Genomic DNA, 15513 nt, shown 5'->3' on the forward strand with positions numbered 1-15513 from the left:
AGATCTGTAATCCTAGCTACTCTGGAGGCTGAGATCTGAGGCTCACAGTTCAAGAAGCCAGCGCAGGCTGGAAAGGCCATGAGACTCATCTCTAATTAATCACCAGAAAACTGGAAGTGGAGCTGAGGCTCCTAATGGTAGAGCACTAGCCTTCAGTGAAAGAGCTCAGGGACAGTGCCTAGGCCCTGAGTTCAAGCCCCACACCTGACCAAAAAAAAAAAAAACTGCCCAGGCTGAAGCAGGGCACTCATACCTGTAATCCTGAGGTCTGAGGATTAGGATTCAAAACCATCTCAGGCAGTAAAGTCTGAGTGTTATCTTCAGTTAACAAAAAGGCAAAAGTAAAGCTGTGGCTCAGGTGGTAAAGCACCAGCCTTGAGCAAAAAAGCTAAGGGACACACACACACACACACACACACACACACACACACACGCGCGCGCGCGCGCGCGCGCGCGCGCGCGCGCATGCACGCGCGTGCGCACACACACACACACCTCTCTCACATAGCTGTGATCAGAGGTACACACCACCACACCTGGCTTTGCCTTATTTCTTTTCAATGGCAGCTGTCCTTATTTTAGTTCCATTTTGCCCAGGAGTCAGCAGGGTAAGTGCTTGGAGTAGTTTCCTTGAAACTCCATATCCTGCCTATCAGATCATATTTCTTTCAAGATGTCCCTCCGGTGTCATTAGGTCCACTGCCCCTGCCTGAGCTGTGCCCCAGCCTCTGCTCCTTCCACACTCCCTACCAGGTGGTGGCAAATGCAGTGGCTGCTCTCTCAGAGATTGCTGAGTCCCATCCCAGCAGCAACCTGCTTGACCTGAACCCACAGTCCATCAACAAGTTGCTGACAGCCCTGAATGAGTGCACTGAGTGGGGCCAGATCTTCATCCTAGACTGCCTGGCCAACTACACACCCAAGGACGACCGCGAGGCCCAGAGGTGAGCAGGTCACCCTTGCTTGCCAGCCCAGTGGGACAGCGTCCTCTGAAGGCTCTAACCCTGAGCTGGACCACCTGGGCTGAGTCAGGAGCTGGGTAGCATTGGAGCCATTGTTCATGGAGTTCTCACTGTCTGCCTGGGTCTCTATCCATCCTTGTCTGCCCCTTACAAATGATGAGACTGTTACAAAAGCAGGGAGAATTGTGCAGGTCACCAGGTAGACTCATGAAATCCTTTCCTAGCAGTTAGGGGGAGGGGACAAGCTGACATGGGAAAGGACTGTATGCCAGGCATTTGCTCATTCTGAGCTCAGAATTGTTGAGTCTGTATGGGGTTAATAGGAGACCGCAGATGCTGGATCTAGATCTTCCTTCCACAGGAGACATGGTATTTTGATAAGTAAAAACAGGATGTTTCCCCTTGTCTTTCTCTCTTCTTGCCCTGCTGGAACCCAGTATCTGTGAACGGGTCACACCCAGACTCTCCCATGCCAACTCTGCTGTAGTGCTGTCTGCCGTGAAGGTGCTGATGAAGTTCATGGAGATGTTGTCCAAGGACCTGGACTACTATGGCACTCTGCTCAAGAAGCTGGCCCCACCCCTGGTCACTCTGCTGTCGGCGGAGCCAGAGCTGCAGTATGTGGCCCTGCGCAACATCAACCTCATTGTGCAGAAGAGGTACGGAGACCACCACAAAGGTCCCACACTGGCAACAGGGGCCAAGGGGAAATGACCTGTCAGTATGCAGGAAGTCTAAAGAATGCTTTAGCCAAAGGTTTTTACCCAGGGCACCTTTGCCCCTCAGAGACCCTTTTCATGGTCACAGCTGGAATTGGCTATTGGCCTCTAGTGAGTAGAGGCCAGAGACACTGCTCAGCCTCTTTTAGTACTAGATAGTCCCCCATAACAGGTAACTGATCGGCAGTTCCAAGGTTGAGAAGCTCTGACTTAGCCTAAGAGAGCTGGCTAGGTAAAGGTGAGCATGGGGCTGCTCAGAATGTATGCATATTCCTAGAGTCCATAGCAGTAGTCCCTGAGATTGGAGGCCTCTGAGATGGTGAGGAACCCTTGGACGTGGCATTGACCTGAAGATCTGGGGGAGGTAGAACAGAGTGAGCAGGATGCCGCGCAACCCACTCCCTCCTCCCAGGAAGCTATTTGAGGACACCAGGGAGGGGACCTGGTGCCAGGGTACGGTGGGTCTGAGGCTTCTCAGGAATGATCCTCCTTCCCGTGTGGTAGCTATAAGTGAGCCCTGCCACCTGGTGGGATCAGCCTCCTGAGGAGCACTCCCAGTCTTTTTGTCAGTGGCTCATTCAATAATCAGGGCCTGGCAGTAGTGAGCCCCACTGGTGGGAGCAGATAGGAGACTTATATACAGGCCATCTCTGCTGAAAGCTGGCATGCCTTTTTGTTGTAGTATCAATCTAGTCCTTGAACTGCAGTATTTGTAACTATCACAGGTAACTACAGGAAAACATTCCAAGAGCCTTAACAAAGCAGAGACAGGCTTTATAGTTACAGTGTGGGTCTACACACCGTTGCCCTTGGGTCACTGGATTTGTTAGAATGGAGGGACTCGCAGATCCAGATCAGCTATATTTAACATGATAATCTCTTAAGAAGTTGTCCATGTCACCAGGCATGACCTGGGCCAGGCCTGATAAGTGGTTGGGCAGCTTCTGCTACATCCTGAGTGCAGAAGTCATTCTACTCTCCAGCTTGGTGTCTTGCCTCCTACCCAAAACAACACAAAGCCTGCTGGTGTGGCCAGGTCCTCCTCGCAGCTTGTGCTGCAGCACTGAGGCCAGGGGTTCCTCCTTACCCCATTTTCTCCCTCCTTACCTTCTGTCCTCCCTTTTCCTAAGGGGAGAAAAACGTTTTATATATTCACTTTGTTGTTGTTGCTGCTGCTTGTGCTGGTCCTAGGGCTTGAACTCAGGGCCTGGGCACTATCCCTGATCATTTTTTGCTCAGGATAGTGCTGTCCCACTTAAGCCACAGCTCTGCTTCCAGCTTTTTGATAATTAGTTGAAGATAAGTGTCTCATGGACTTTCCTGAATCGCAATCCTCAGATCTCAGCCTCCTGAGTAGCCAGGGTTACAGACATGAGCAACCAGCAACCAGCATTTTCCTTTTGGTTTTTTATATTACTGGTTTCTCTTCTGGAAAGGGCATGGGAGTGGGAGTCAGGGTGATGACTCAACATGCTTCTTTTATTAACATGTGACTGCTGTAAGCCTCATAACCCCTCTGAGCTTCCTTATCTTAGAACAGTGTGGCGGGTGGTGCCATTGGAGGGCAGCAGGGCAGGCTCTTAAGGGAGGAGCTGTATGTAACATGCTCTGGAAAGCTCAGCCTGGAGCACCTCCTCTGACACATATGGGTCCATCATGTTAGGTTCCTCATTACACTCTCACAAATGGCTTGTTGTATGGGTGGCTGTGGTGGGGTTCCCAAGACTTCCCGCCCCCCCCCCCCAAGCACAGATTCACTGGCAGGTCTCAGCTTATAATTCGAATGACTGAGACTAATGAGAGCAACATAGAAAGAGGTATCTTCTTGGGTCTCCCTCTTTTTTTGGGGAAGGGAGAATCGAGCATACTCTTCCCCTAGCAACAGAAAGTAGCAACACGTGTGGATCGTTTCTGCCCACAGGAACCTAATTGAGACTCAGCATTGAAGGTTTTTTTTTTTGGGGGGGGGGGTCCGGTCGTGGGACTGAACTCTGGGCCTGGGCGCTGTCCCTCAGCTCTTCAGTTCAAGGCTAGTGCTCTACCACTTGAGCCACAGTGCCACTTCCAGCTTTTTTCTTTTTGCTTATGTGGTGCTGAGGAATCGAACTCAGGGCCTTAGGCATGCAAGGCAAGCGCTCTACCACTGAGCCACCTTCCCAGCCCCAGCATTGAAGGTTTTCATTGGGGACACCCATCAGATTTTCAGATTCCCAGAAGGAAAGCAATATTATTTGTACAAATAGCCACCTTGATTGGTCCGGGACCAGGACAAACACTACTAAGATGTTAGACCTAGCAGATTCAGGCCTGGGGGGTAATGCCTTTCTGCGAGGGTCATCCTCATTTTATGGGTTAGGAAACAGGCTGAGGTTGGAGCCCTTACCTGCTGCTTACTGCCCTTGACTGTGAACTGTCTTGCCTCTTCTATGCCCAAGATCTGATCACACTTGTAATAACCAGGCAGAGCCTCCACTGGCACATGTAGCCCAACAATGGCTCTACCTACCTGGACCTCAGGCTACACTTCAGCCCTCAGCAATGACCCAGCAAAGTGAAAGGGTTTTCTCACAGGCCTGTGCCTTGCTTATGCTTTCTGGGCATCCTGCCCTGCCACCAGGCCCGAGATTCTGAAGCACGAGATGAAGGTTTTCTTTGTGAAGTACAATGACCCCATCTACGTGAAGCTGGAGAAGCTGGACATCATGATCCGCCTGGCCTCCCAGGCCAACATTGCCCAGGTGAGAGAGTGGTGGTCCAGGCACAAGCTTGAGTGTTTAACAATGCCATTACCCACTGGCTGTGGTGTCTGCATTGGTCTATCATGCTTACCACTAACAGGTCATCTCATGGAGAGTTTACCACAGGGCCCCAGGACTTTGTAAGCAAGGGAAAAAATCTGGTAGAATCTTCTCAAGCTGAACATGATGATGCATGCCTACAGCCCCAACTACTTGGGAAGCAGAGGCAGAAAGATCTTTTTTCTCTTTTTTTCCCCAATTCTAGGGCTTGAACTCAGGGCCTGGGCACTGTCCCTAGCTTCTTTTTCTTTTTTTTTGTCGCGGGTCTTGAACTCGGCTTGAGTGCTGTCCCTCAGCTCTTCAGCTCAAGTCTAGCATTATACCACTTGAGCTACAGGACCACTTCCAGTTTTCTGAGTGGTTTATTGGAGATAAGAGTCTCACGGACTTTTCCTGCCCGGGCTGACTTTGAACCGTGCTACTCAGATTTCAGCCTCCTGAGTAGCTAGGATTACAGGTGTGAGCCACCAGTGCCCAGCTGTTCCTAGCTTCTTTCACTCAAGGCTTGCACTCTACCACTTGAGCCTCAACACCATTTCTGGCTTTTTCTGAGTATGTGGTACTGAGGAATCAAACCCAGGGTTTCATGCATGCTAGGAAAGCACTCTACCAGTAAGCCACATCCCCAGCCCCAGAAAGGTAATTTAAGCCTACAAATTCCAAACTAGCCAATCAGCATAAGTCCTCTTTAAACAAACAAACAAAAAATACTCCCTATTTTCCTTAATACCTATCATGAAAAGGTGGTGATAGAGTACTGGTTTAACATACAAAGACCCTGGGTACACAAAGAAGTAGTAGTAGTAGTTGGATATGTTAGCTAGATCAGTGTAAAACAAGGGTGTCCAGAGGGGCTAAGTCTGACCAACATGCATTATATGCATGTGTCATGCATCGTACACATGTCAAAATGAAACTCCCTTGTACAATTAATTGATGCTTAATAACAAATGTGGGGTGAGGAGATGTCCAGCCCTGCCAGCCAGCTGTTCCCTACTTCCCTTTTGGAATAACTTCCTGTTAAAGCATCTGTCATCTCTCTCCCTGCTCTTGGCCTTCCACCTTGAACAGAAAGCAGTTCTGACACTACATGCCCATTACCCAGGAGTGCTCCAGTAGGTTATCTAGTTAGATCCCACCAAACCTTTTATCTGTTTGAGCTGTAGGTGTTGGCAGAGCTCAAAGAATATGCAACAGAAGTGGATGTGGATTTTGTACGGAAAGCTGTGCGTGCCATTGGCCGCTGTGCCATCAAGGTGGAGGTAAGGAGGCTCTGGGATTTGCCCCCTTAGCAGGGGAAGGGAAGGGAGAGCTGCAACCAGGAAACCAGTGTGATCCTAGCAGAGTCTATCAGCTGTCTGTGATCCAGTAAGGCCAGGGTTGCCACCACAACCCCCATTGTGCCTGTTGAAGAGACCTGGCAGAGCACCTTCATACATTGAAGCCTCAGATGAAATTACTCATCATAGGCTAGGAAGGTAGCTCAGTGGTAGAGTGCTTGCCTAGTATGCATGAAGCCCTAGGTTCAATTTCTCAGTGCCAAATACACAGAAAAAACGAAGTGGCGCTGTGGCTCAAGTGGTAGAGTGCTAGCCTTGAGCAAAAAGAAGCTCAGGGACAGCGCCCATGCCCTGAGTTCAAGCTCCAGGACTGGCAAAAAAAAAAAAAAACTGATTATAGTCAGGGTGCTGCAGCATTCTCTAAGATGATGGGGCAGCCCCCAGCCAGTGGGCCTGGCCATTTGGGCACTTTTGCATGTATATCAGTTTACTGCCATGGGCCTCTTTCCCAAGCTCCGTAGGCCACCCTATACCCTGTGTCCCGGCACTTCATCTCCTCCTTGTCTAAGGAGAGGTTTTTTTGATCACTGACCTGGACTCTCCTTAAACTGGCCTGCTATCCTGGGACAGCTCAGACCCTCGAGGCATTTTATGCCGGCTCCCCAGTTGCATAGTGTGTGGGGTTAAGGGTAGGAGGGGGTCCAGCAGAGACTTGGTGGTTTTGGTTGCAGGACCCTATTTTATGAAATAGCAAGAGAAGTTTGGTCTGGCTGAAGTGAATACTCTGCCATAGGCTGAAGCCCTCCCCACTCAGGAGCCCAGCCTCTGGCTTCTCCATAGTCTCATTTTATCCCCTATGTCTGCACCACCCAGGTGGCTCTTGTTCCCCACCTTCCCATTGTGGGGGAGAGTGTTCTGTTCTCACCCTGTGATGAGGAAGGTAGGCAAGGAAGATTGCCAGGAGCTTGGTGTAGCATGTTCATCTGTGGCTATACTGGAAATGGGTACCCCACACCCTTCTCCTCTTCCCATGCAGCAGTCTGCAGAGCGCTGTGTGAGCACACTGCTTGATCTCATCCAGACCAAGGTCAACTATGTGGTCCAGGAAGCCATTGTGGTCATTAAGGATATCTTCCGCAAGTACCCCAACAAGTAGGTTCCCAGCCCTCCTGGTGTGAGGGTGATCTGGCTCTGCTTGAAGACAGAGTAGTGGCTTCCCTCCTTTGCTGCCATAAACAGCATGCTCAGAAGAAACCCTTCACTTTCCTTTCCTTCTTTCCCTGAGCTGGACCTCCTCTGCTTCCCAGGCCAAAATAATAGCATAGTAGTATATATTCGTGATCCTAGCACTCAGGAGGCTGAGACAGGAGATCTCAGAGTTTGAGGCCAGAGTCCTACATAGCAAAACCTTGCCTCCAACAAACAAGCAAAGAAAGGAGTTAAGCTATTGGCGGCTAAAACACATTTCCTGTCCCAGTGGCCTACCTCGGCTGGCTCCTCCCTCCCCGCCCCTCACCCCTGCAGCTGCTGGGGCTTCCCTGTGGTTCACTTGTTGGCTGTGCCTGCTCTCGCAGATATGAGAGTGTGATTGCCACACTGTGTGAGAACCTGGACTCCCTGGATGAGCCCGAGGCCCGGGCTGCCATGATCTGGATTGTGGGCGAGTACGCAGAGCGCATCGACAATGCAGACGAGCTGCTGGAGAGCTTCCTGGAGGGCTTCCACGATGAGAGCACCCAGGTGAGAGGGCGCCCAGGAGAGCTCTGGCATGAGTCCTGACTGACAGCCCAGCCTCTGGAGCTCATGCTGACCTCAAGCCCGCTCGCAAACCAAAGTGCCGTGATGTGGGTGCCCCATACAGCCTCTTTCAGTACACAGCCCCAGACTGCCTTGGGGATAGAAGATGGCCCACATTTTCTGGTTCTGTTGTAACTTCATATTTATATTTGAATAGATGACACATGGGCTTGGTTCAGAATTGAAAAGTTACAGAAGGATATACAGTGGAAAATCACCTTTGAACTACTTTCCTGGCCACTTTTCCTCCCAGAGCCACTAATTTCTTGACAAGGATATTCAGACTTTCTACACCAGCAATAGACACTTCATGTGGGTTCCCATGAAGTTGATCTCATTATCCATGGCACCTGTGTTTTGAATTAGGACTCACTAGAGAAATAAGGTTAGGTTCTTACAAGTGGCTAATTGCAACATTCTTATCAACTGATTGATCCATAACCTTGTTTTATATATGTTTGTTTTTAAAGACACCTTATTTACTACATAGTGACTTTTTTGCTTTTTCGGTCAGTCATGGGGCTTAAACTCAGGGACTGACCACTGTTGCTGAGCCTTTCTGCTTAAAGCACATGTTCTACCACTTTGAGCCACAGCTCCACTTCTGGTTTTCTGGTAGTTAATTGGAGATAGAGAGTGTCATGGACTTTCCTGCCCAGGCCGCCTTTGAACCGCAATCCTCAAATCGCAGCCTCTCCAGTAGTAAAGATTACAGGCTTGGCTGGGAAGGTGGCTTAGTGGCAGAGTGCTTGCCTACCATGCGTGAAGTCAGTTCCTCAGTACCACATAAACAGAAAAAACTGGAAGTGGTGCTGTGGCTTAAGTGGTAGAGTGCTAGCCTTGAGTGAAAGAAAGCTCAGGGACAGAGCCCAGGCTCTTGAGTTTGAGCCCCAGGACTGGCACACACACAAAAAATGATTACATGCCTGGGCTGGGAAGGTAGCTTGCCTTGCATGCATGAGGCCCTGCATTCGATTCCTCAGCACCACATAAACAGAAAAAGCCGGAAGTGGCGCTGTGGCTCAAGTGGTAGAGTGCTAGCCTTGAGCTGAAGAGCTGAGGGACAGCGCGTAGGCCCAGAGTTCAGGCCCCACGACCAGACCCAAAAGAAAAAGAAAAAGATGACATGCCTGAGCCACCAGCACCAGGTTGTTTTGTTGTTGTTTTTTTTTCTTTTTTCGTGGGACTTGAACTCTGGGTCTGGGAGCTATCCCTCAGCTCTTCAGCTCAAAGCTAGCACTCTACCACTTGAGCCACAGCACCACTTCCGGTTTTCTGAGTGGTTTATTGGATATAAGAGTCTCATGGAATTTCCTGCCCTGGCTGACTTTGAACTGCGATCCTTAGATCTCAGCCTCCTGAGTAGCTAGGATTACAGGTGTGACCCACCAGGACCCAGCATTGGGTATGCTTCTTAAAGGGACCATCTGTCAATAAGTGGCAATCTTAACTACTGGAGAGGCTGAGATCTGAGGATTGCGGTTCAAAGCCAGCCCAGGCAGGAAAGTCCATGATACTCTTACCTCCAGTTAACCACCAGAAAACCAACCAGAAGTGGAGCTGTGGTACTAAGGAATTGAACCATGCTAGGCAAGCACTCTACCACTAAGCCACATTCCCAGCCCTGATTTTTTTTAATTAATTTACTTTATTGTTATTATAGAGGTGATGGGTATAAAAGGGTTATAATTACATGAGTATGTTTATTTTCATACAGTGTCTTCTGTTCCCCTCATTCTCTCCCAGTCCCTCCTCCCATCTCTACCCACGAGTTGTGTAGTTGACTTTCATCAATGTCCAGTGAGATCCACTGCTGCACTTTTTCATCCTTTTTCCCTCAATTTCTGTACCCTCCCCAGCATAATGATTCTTTAACGTTGAACTCCTAGCCAACCGTGTTGTAACATGTTAAGCAAAACTTATCTAGCACATAGATTTGCTCTGAGTGGCAAAAACTAGAGCCTTTATGTGATTAGGAACACTAGGCAAACATTATACTTAGGTGACATTTTACACAAAGAAATCACCAACAAAAAACTCAAGTAAAAGCTGGCTTTGATGGATCATGCCCAGGTAATTAATCCTAGTTAATCTCAGCTTCCTGGCTGAGATCTGATCACAGTTTGAAGCCATCCTTGACAGGAAAGTTTATGAGAGTTTTTTGTTGTGGTTTTGGTTTTGGTCCTGAGGCTTGAACTCAGGGCCTGGGCACTTTCCCTGAGCTCTTTTTGCTCAAGGCTAGCACTTTACCACTTTGAGCCACAGTGCCATTTCTGGTTTTCTGTTGGTTAATTGGAGATAAGAGTCTCATGGACTTTACTGCCTAGGCTGGCTGTGAACTGTGATCCTCAGGTCTCAGCCTCCCAAGCAGTTAGGATTACAGGCTTGAATCCCTGGCACCCAGCTTGTGAGACTCTTTTTTTTGGGGGGGGAGTCCGGTTGTGGGGCCTGAACTCTGGGCCTGGGCACTGTCCCTCAGCTCTTCAGCTCAAGGCTAGCGCTCTACCACAGCACCACTTCTGGCTTTTTTCATTTTGCTTATATGGTGCTGAGGAATTGAACCCAGGGCCTCAGGCATGCAAGGCAAGCGCTCTACCACTGAGCCATCTTCCCAGCCCCAGCTTGTGAGACTCTTTTCTTGAATTAACCACAAATGCTGGAAATGGAGCCGTGATCAAGTGGTAGAGTTCTAGCCTTGAGTGAAAAAGCTAAGGGACTGCGCCCAGATTCTTAGTTCACCCCAAGACTGGTACCAGAAACAAAAAATTTCAAAAAAAGGAAAATATGACACTAGATAAACTTTGAAAAAGATGCTTTTTAACAGTATGAGAAGTCAAACAGTACTGTAGAGCACACTCTACCTCAACTTGGAATGTATCTGTCAGGTGGTTGTAGTGTTCCCTAGTTTGCCTAAACCTGTGAATGAGTACTGTTTCCAGGGCTACAAGGAGGTTTTAGCAAGTAGGTACATGCACAGATATGGACTATAAATAATGATGGTCCTTTATATATGTATTTCCCTCTCACTTTTTTTTTTTTTTTTGTATGCCAGTACTGAGGCTTGAACTCAGCTGTGAGCACACAGCTTTTTCACTCATGACTGCTGCTCTACCACTTGCGCTACACTTCAGTTCTGGCTTTTTGAAGGTTACTCAGAGATAAAAGTCTTACAGTTGTCTACCTGGGCTGGCTCTGAACCTCAGGTCAGCCCCGTGGGTAGCTGGTGTGAGCCACCAACACCTGGCAGTCTTTTCTGCTCTTTTAATTAACAGTACTGCAATAACTAGGCAGAGTGATGATGAAGGGTTGGAGGAAACTGTAGAAGCGTAGGGGCTGGACTAGGATCAGCATGTACTATGAAGGAGAAATGCTAGCCTTGCTGGTGGAGGACCAGGCAGAGACACCTTTCACCCTCTATGGCAGGCTGGCTCTGTGAGCTCATCCCTTGACCTCAGTGACACTATTACCACTTGTTGACAGATGGTCCCTTTAAGAAGCATACCCAATGCTGGGTGCTGGTGGCTTACACCTGTAATCCTAGCTACTCAGGAGGCTGAGATCTGAGGATCACAGTTCAAAGACAGCTGGGCAGGAAAGTCCATGAGACTCTTTGTTAACCACCAGAAAACCAGAAGTACAACATTAGCCTTGAGCAAAAGAGCTCAAGGAAAGAACCCAGGCCCTGAGTTCAAGCCCCTCAACCATCACCAAAAAAAAAACCAAAAAACGAAGAAGCATACCAGCCACAAGTATTGCCTTTCACAGCTGTAAACTTGCCAAGGACTAGGCTGCTCAGCAGCATCCATACCCTGCTGTCTTTGCCTGTATTCTGTAGTTAACACCAAGCCTGTAGGAGCTCTTCCAGGCTTCCAGAGACCTCAGAACCCCATCTACAATGTGCCTACCTTGCTCTCCATCTCTCTGCAGGTCCAGCTGCAACTGCTCACAGCCATTGTGAAGCTCTTCCTGAAGAAGCCCACAGAGACCCAGGAACTGGTGCAGCAGGTCCTCAGTTTGGCTACTCAGGTGGGTGACCCACCTACCCAGCATGCCTTGCACAGACCCCACACAGACATTGCTCCAGCAAGGGAAAATGTGGACCCAGGAACTAGTCTTTCCTCTGAGTGGCATGTGTGGGGTTTGGCTCCAGAGTAACCCCAGTCCTCAATCTGCAGGAGTCAGAGTTGCAGGGTGCAGGGTCAAGGGGTGAAGTTGAAGCAGACTGTAAATACAGATGGGGAAGGCATGGGAACCAGAAGACTTATGGGAGGGCAGACACAGAGGGTAGCTAGGAGTGGAGACAGGAGTGAGTATGGCCTGCTTAGACTGGCTTCAATAGAAAACCAAAGAGAGTGAGCTGGGAGCTGCTGGGACATGTCAGCCTAATAGCCATGCTCAACATGGCTGTCATTGCCAGCCTTGTGAGCATACCTGGAAGCTGGGGCTGGGGTTGTGGGGGAAGCCCCTCCCCTCCCCCGTTTGCAGAGGACTTTCACAGGCTCTCCACATGCTCCTCAAGGACTCAGACAACCCGGATCTGCGAGATCGTGGCTACATCTACTGGCGCCTGCTCTCCACGGACCCAGTGGCTGCCAAGGAGGTGGTGCTGGCCGAGAAGCCTCTCATCTCCGAGGAGACAGACCTCATTGAACCCACACTGCTGGATGAGCTCATCTGCTACATTGGCACGCTGGCCTCTGTCTACCATAAGCCACCCAGCGCCTTTGTGGAGGGCGGCCGGGGTGTGGTGCACAAGAGCCTCCCACCCCGCACTGCCTCGTGAGTGCAGTCAGCTGGCGGGTCTGCGCCACCCACCCGCTCCCTCTGTTCAGTAGCTGGGTGCTAGCTTCATGTGACAGCCCCTGTCAAGGGCTGATTTTGACCTTTTAGACACTGCTTAACTGCACATGAGGTGTCCACTAGATGTCCTCATTTGATCATATCAGTGAATGATGAGGACTGTGGTGTGGAGTGTTTCAGTGGCCAGTCCAAGATCCCACAGTTGGCAGAGTCCAGGCTGAGGTCCCATTATGTCCAGTTCCAGAGCCCCGTTCCCACCACCTCTGCTGTAGTTCCCAAGTGGCTGGTTTGGCCTGGGGACTGGCATCCAGTTTTCTCTAGCATGGCCTCTCCTTTGGGTCAGCCATGAGGGGGATGTGGCCATCATGTGGATGGCCCTCTGTGGGACAGCAAGTGGGAGAGCCAGTACTTGTTTTAGGAAAGATCTTGAATGCGAGGGTCTCTTGGACTTCACTAGGACCCCCCAGCATACCCACCAACTGACCTTCCCCTGTGTCTGGCAGGAGTGAGAGCACAGAGAGCCCTGAGACAGCCCCTGCAGGAGCCCCTCCTGGAGAGCAGCCTGACGTCATCCCCGCCCAGGGCGACCTGCTAGGGGACCTCCTCAACCTGGACCTCGGCCCCCCAGTGAGCGGTCCACCATTGACCACCTCCTCAGTGCAGATGGGAGCTGTGGACCTTCTCGGTGGTGGCCTGGACAGCCTGGTATGCTGTGGTGATGTTGGTAATGATCTTTGGAGGAGCAGTCATTGGACACCATGTCCCTCGTGCTAGACACCAGGCAGGGGCTATGGGTGCTCTATATACAGACTCAGTCTCTCCTTGAAGTCTGTGTAGCTCCCAGCTCCCTACTCACAGATGGGAAAAGACAACATGGCTACAGAGGTCGAGCCACGAATGGTCCCTTTCTGGACTACTTAGCGTCAGTTTTATCTCCTTCCACCATTGCCTTGTGAAGACGTTTCTGGCTCTGAAGAATCAGAGGTGTGCTCACTCACCCCAGACTACATCAGCTTGACAAAGCATTCCAGCCAGGCCTCTCTGAAAGACCTTGGTAAAAAGCAGTGGTGAGCTGGAGCCAGGGTCCTAGGTGTTATCAGGCAGTTGGTGGGGCTAGGTAGACCTTTCTTTGGCCCTGCCTCACTCAGAAGCCCAGGCTGCAGCCCTGGACAGGAATCTGACAATCAGTGCTAGCAGGCAAAGGTACAAAGGGGTGAGGTATAGGATATGATGGTGGTGGGTGTAACCATGGGAGTGATGACCATATACTCCTCTGCTGGAGCCACAGCTAACTAATCTTCTCCCTCTTTTTCTCTCTTGTCTCCATGTATCGTCTCTGCTGGCTTTTCTCTCTGCATGTTGCTGCCTGTTCTCTTCACCCTGCCTGCTTCTGCTTGGAGATGGGGGATGACCCTGAAGGGGTATGGTTCAACTCTCTCCTCAAGCTCTTATTCCTGCTTCTAGAAGCATGGGCCCAGCTTCCTCAGGGACAGGCAGTGTCATAGCAGCCCCTCATGAGCTCAGGCCTGTGCTTGCGTTCTTGTAGTTTCTGCTTTGACCTCCTGGCATCCAGTTGCCACTGACCCCATACTATGAACTCTTCACTGCGTCTTCTCTGCCCCCATGACAGACTGCCTTGTCATCCTGAGGGTTGCTGACCTTCATCCCATAACCTCTGTCTCAGAGGAGAGTGTCTGTGTGCTTAGCACCTGCCACCCCTCAGATTCCCCTTTTGGCCATGGGCTGAGTCCCTTCCCAGGGATCACTTCCTAAGATTCAAGGCTCATGAAACTGGGCCCCTTCTCCACTACTTCACTCCTTGTGTCTACAGTGTAGAAGTGCAGAGCACATGTGAGGGCTGCCCCCCACCTCATTTTCTAAAGTGTCTATCACTCCTTAAACCCTGATGTTTCTGTTTCTCCTTTTTCTTTCCAGATTGGGGACAACAACTTTGGGGCACCCCCAGCAGCAGCAGTACCTGCCAGAGTAGGTGCACCCATCGGCAGTGGCCTAAGTGACCTGTTTGACTTGACCAGTGGTGTGGGTACCCTGTCAGGCTCATATGTGGCCCCCAAAGCAGTAAGTACCTTTCCTTCTCTTGTGGCAGAAGCTGAAAAAAGTCCTAGACTGGTTTGGGGCCTCTGTGGTGCATGCTGGGTTATGGGGCCAAGCCAGTGCTAGTAAGGAAAGCTAGGCCATGGCAAAGGAATTGTTGCCAGGTGGGGCTGGGGTGTAGGGGAGGGTATCCCAGGCAGAGACTCACAAAGCTCAGCCTGTAGGATAGTCAGCTTAGCTGAGCAAAAGCAGGATAATAGCCTGTGACCAGTCTTAGAGGAAGAGCAGTCAGTCTTCTCAGGGCACTTGTGCCATTCAGACCCAGTGCCTCGCTCTCTGAGGACAGTTTTCCCTATCCCTAAAGGAAAGACTGAACCATCTGCCCACACATAAGAATCCAAAAAAAATCTGGGACCATCACTACACGAAGAGCACCAAAAGAAGGGAAGAGTACAGGTTTCAATGTTGTAAACACCGGCATGCCCAACTGCACCAGGAGAAGTTCCAACATGCCACCATGACAGTGGTGTACCATTAGTTTCCAAAGAGGTTACCAATTCCTTCCTGGTAAAAGTGTGAGCATGACAGAGCGTACCCCCCTCCCATCCCCAAGTCACGATCCTTGAAACTTCAAGGTGGACATGTGTATATCTGCCTGTAGATAAGCCATGCAGAACAGGCCCAAGGGTGCAAGACAGCTGCATGTCATCCCCATGGCAAAAGGCCCAACATCCCTGTCTCCACCCTAGATGACGTAATGGCCTCTATTTGCCACCTGGAGATACCCACAAGTACCAGCTATGTCCCAAGGACACTACTCCCAGACTCTGGCTAGACCACAGATTAGTAAGGAAAGAACCCAGAAAGTTCTCAGAGCTCCCTGAGCCTCTGCTCTTTAGATACAGCAGGGTCTTGAGCTGGGCCTCTAGCCAGGTTCTTTGTATGTGCCAGTACTATGGCTTGAACTCAGAGTCTAGGCACTGTCCTTTAGCTTTTTCACTTAAGGCTAGTGCTCTGCTACTTAAGAAACCACAGCTCACCGGGCGCTGGTGGCTCACACCTGTAATCCTAGCTACTCAGGAGGCTGAGATCTGAGGATCGC

The 15513-nt window shown here is 50.3% G+C and overlaps 1 protein-coding gene across 2 annotated transcripts in view; it reads left to right on the forward strand.

Annotated features, from left to right (window-relative positions):
• Positions 1 to 15513, forward strand: part of Ap1b1 (adaptor-related protein complex 1, beta 1 subunit) — a 50814-nt gene that overhangs the window by 28049 nt on the left and 7252 nt on the right. For both annotated transcript variants that reach the window (XM_013014402.1, XM_013014403.1), the window contains exons 6-15: positions 754 to 944; positions 1400 to 1621; positions 4299 to 4419; positions 5646 to 5741; positions 6796 to 6911; positions 7334 to 7499; positions 11484 to 11582; positions 12076 to 12335; positions 12860 to 13061; positions 14292 to 14435. In XM_013014402.1, the coding sequence (XP_012869856.1) occupies positions 754 to 944; positions 1400 to 1621; positions 4299 to 4419; positions 5646 to 5741; positions 6796 to 6911; positions 7334 to 7499; positions 11484 to 11582; positions 12076 to 12335; positions 12860 to 13061; positions 14292 to 14435 (1617 nt within the window). The remainder of the gene's footprint in view (positions 1 to 753; positions 945 to 1399; positions 1622 to 4298; positions 4420 to 5645; positions 5742 to 6795; positions 6912 to 7333; positions 7500 to 11483; positions 11583 to 12075; positions 12336 to 12859; positions 13062 to 14291; positions 14436 to 15513) is intronic.

Source organism: Dipodomys ordii, unplaced genomic scaffold, assembly GCF_000151885.1.
Source record: "Dipodomys ordii isolate 6190 unplaced genomic scaffold, Dord_2.0 Scaffold23, whole genome shotgun sequence".
Classification (NCBI taxonomy): domain Eukaryota; kingdom Metazoa; phylum Chordata; class Mammalia; order Rodentia; family Heteromyidae; genus Dipodomys; species Dipodomys ordii.